The sequence below is a fragment of the Orycteropus afer genome, unplaced genomic scaffold (genome assembly GCF_000298275.1).
Source record: "Orycteropus afer afer isolate SDZICR_OR568_19922 unplaced genomic scaffold, OryAfe1.0 scaffold00058, whole genome shotgun sequence".
Lineage (NCBI taxonomy): Eukaryota > Metazoa > Chordata > Mammalia > Tubulidentata > Orycteropodidae > Orycteropus > Orycteropus afer.
Genome location: NW_006921645.1, coordinates 2,299,812 through 2,301,279, shown reverse-complemented (window position 1 = coordinate 2,301,279; position 1,468 = coordinate 2,299,812). Strand labels below are relative to the sequence as shown.

At 35.9% G+C, this 1,468-nt stretch overlaps 1 protein-coding gene across 1 annotated transcript in view; it reads left to right on the top strand.

Moving 5' to 3' along the window:
• The window catches only part of WDR35 (WD repeat domain 35), a 141,970-nt gene that overhangs the window by 116,595 nt on the left and 23,907 nt on the right, over positions 1–1,468 (top strand). The window contains exon 26 of the mRNA XM_007939250.1: positions 152–308. Within this exon, the coding sequence (XP_007937441.1) occupies positions 152–308 (157 nt within the window). The remainder of the gene's footprint in view (positions 1–151; positions 309–1,468) is intronic.

The following is a 1,468-nucleotide window of genomic DNA, read 5'->3' as shown; positions in this document are numbered from 1 at the left end:
AACAACAACAACAACAACATTTGCTCATATAGATATTTTTGTTTATAGCAATTTCAAAAGTTATCTTCATTGTCATGACTGTTGTTATGTGGTAGTTGATTCTGTATATATGTTTGTGCTGACAGAAAATGTGGGTGGGCTTTACTTGCAGGCCACTTCTGCTTTGGCTGGTTTGCTAGAAGAGGAAGTTCTGTCTACAGCCAGTCGTTTCACAGACAATGCTTGGAGAGGGGCTGAAGCTTATCACTTCTTTATCCTTGCACAGAGGCAGCTCTATGAGGGATATGTTGACAGTGCATTGAAAACAGGTAGGCATATTTACATAATGCATACATATAATATGTCTGAAAAATTACAAATTGAATGTGAAGTACAAATTCCTTTGTTGTTGTTATGTGCCGTCAAGTAGGACCCGACTTGTAGTGACCCCTCCTTGGGTTGCCGAGGCGGTATCACTATGGAAGTAGATTGCCCAACCTTCCTTCTGAGGAGTGGCTAAGGGGTTTGAACTGCCAGCCTTCTGGTTAGCAGTCAAGTGCCTTAGGTGCTATGCTACCAGAGCTCCCACAAACTCCTTTAATTTGCTTTTAAATTAATTCCAATAATATTTTTCATATGTTTTCTTTTCATATATTAAGATTATGCTATATATGATTTACGTTTTCTTAATACTGATAAAGCACTACATTTAGTTCACAGAAAAATCAGAAGTTTGAGAGAAGCAAAAAGAGTATTTATAGCATTCACTATTCCATCCACCCAAAGGTAAAGATTCTTAATAGCCCAGTCCATATCCTTTTAAAAATGGATGTGTTCACACACATAAACACACACACACATACATTTAAATTGTTTTTCACAATATTAAGAGTATAACAGGACATATGTTTGTGTACTTTTTAAAAACATAACAGTATGTTGTGAAAATATTGATAAATTTTTATAACTTTTAACTTATTTTTTTCTAATGATACTTATCTAACAATTTCTAACAAAACAGAAAAATACAAAGAAAAAAAGTAAAATAACTTAAAATCTAACAATTAAGAGATAATAATAGTTAATAACTTAATAGTGAACTTCCTTTGGGCAATTTACTTCGTAGTGATACCACCTCAGAAATATAAGGAGGGGTCGCTATGAGTCGGATCCGACTTGACGGTAGTGAGTTTGGTTTTGAGTTTGACATGCCTATATAATTTTATACAATTTACTTAAAATAGTATATTACAATGTATGTTGTTCAGGAGCTTGCTTTTCCCCCTCAAGAGTATGCTTGCAGTGCAGTGAATTGCTTAATTCCTCTAGCCATTCCTCTCCATTTTGTGATATATTGTAAATCCTAATCCCTATGCCTGTTTAGGAGCTCTGGTAGCATAGTGCCTAAGGCACTTGACTGCTAACCAGAAGGCTGGCGGATCAAACCCACCAGCCACTCCTCGGAAGGAAGGTTGGGCATTCCTACTTC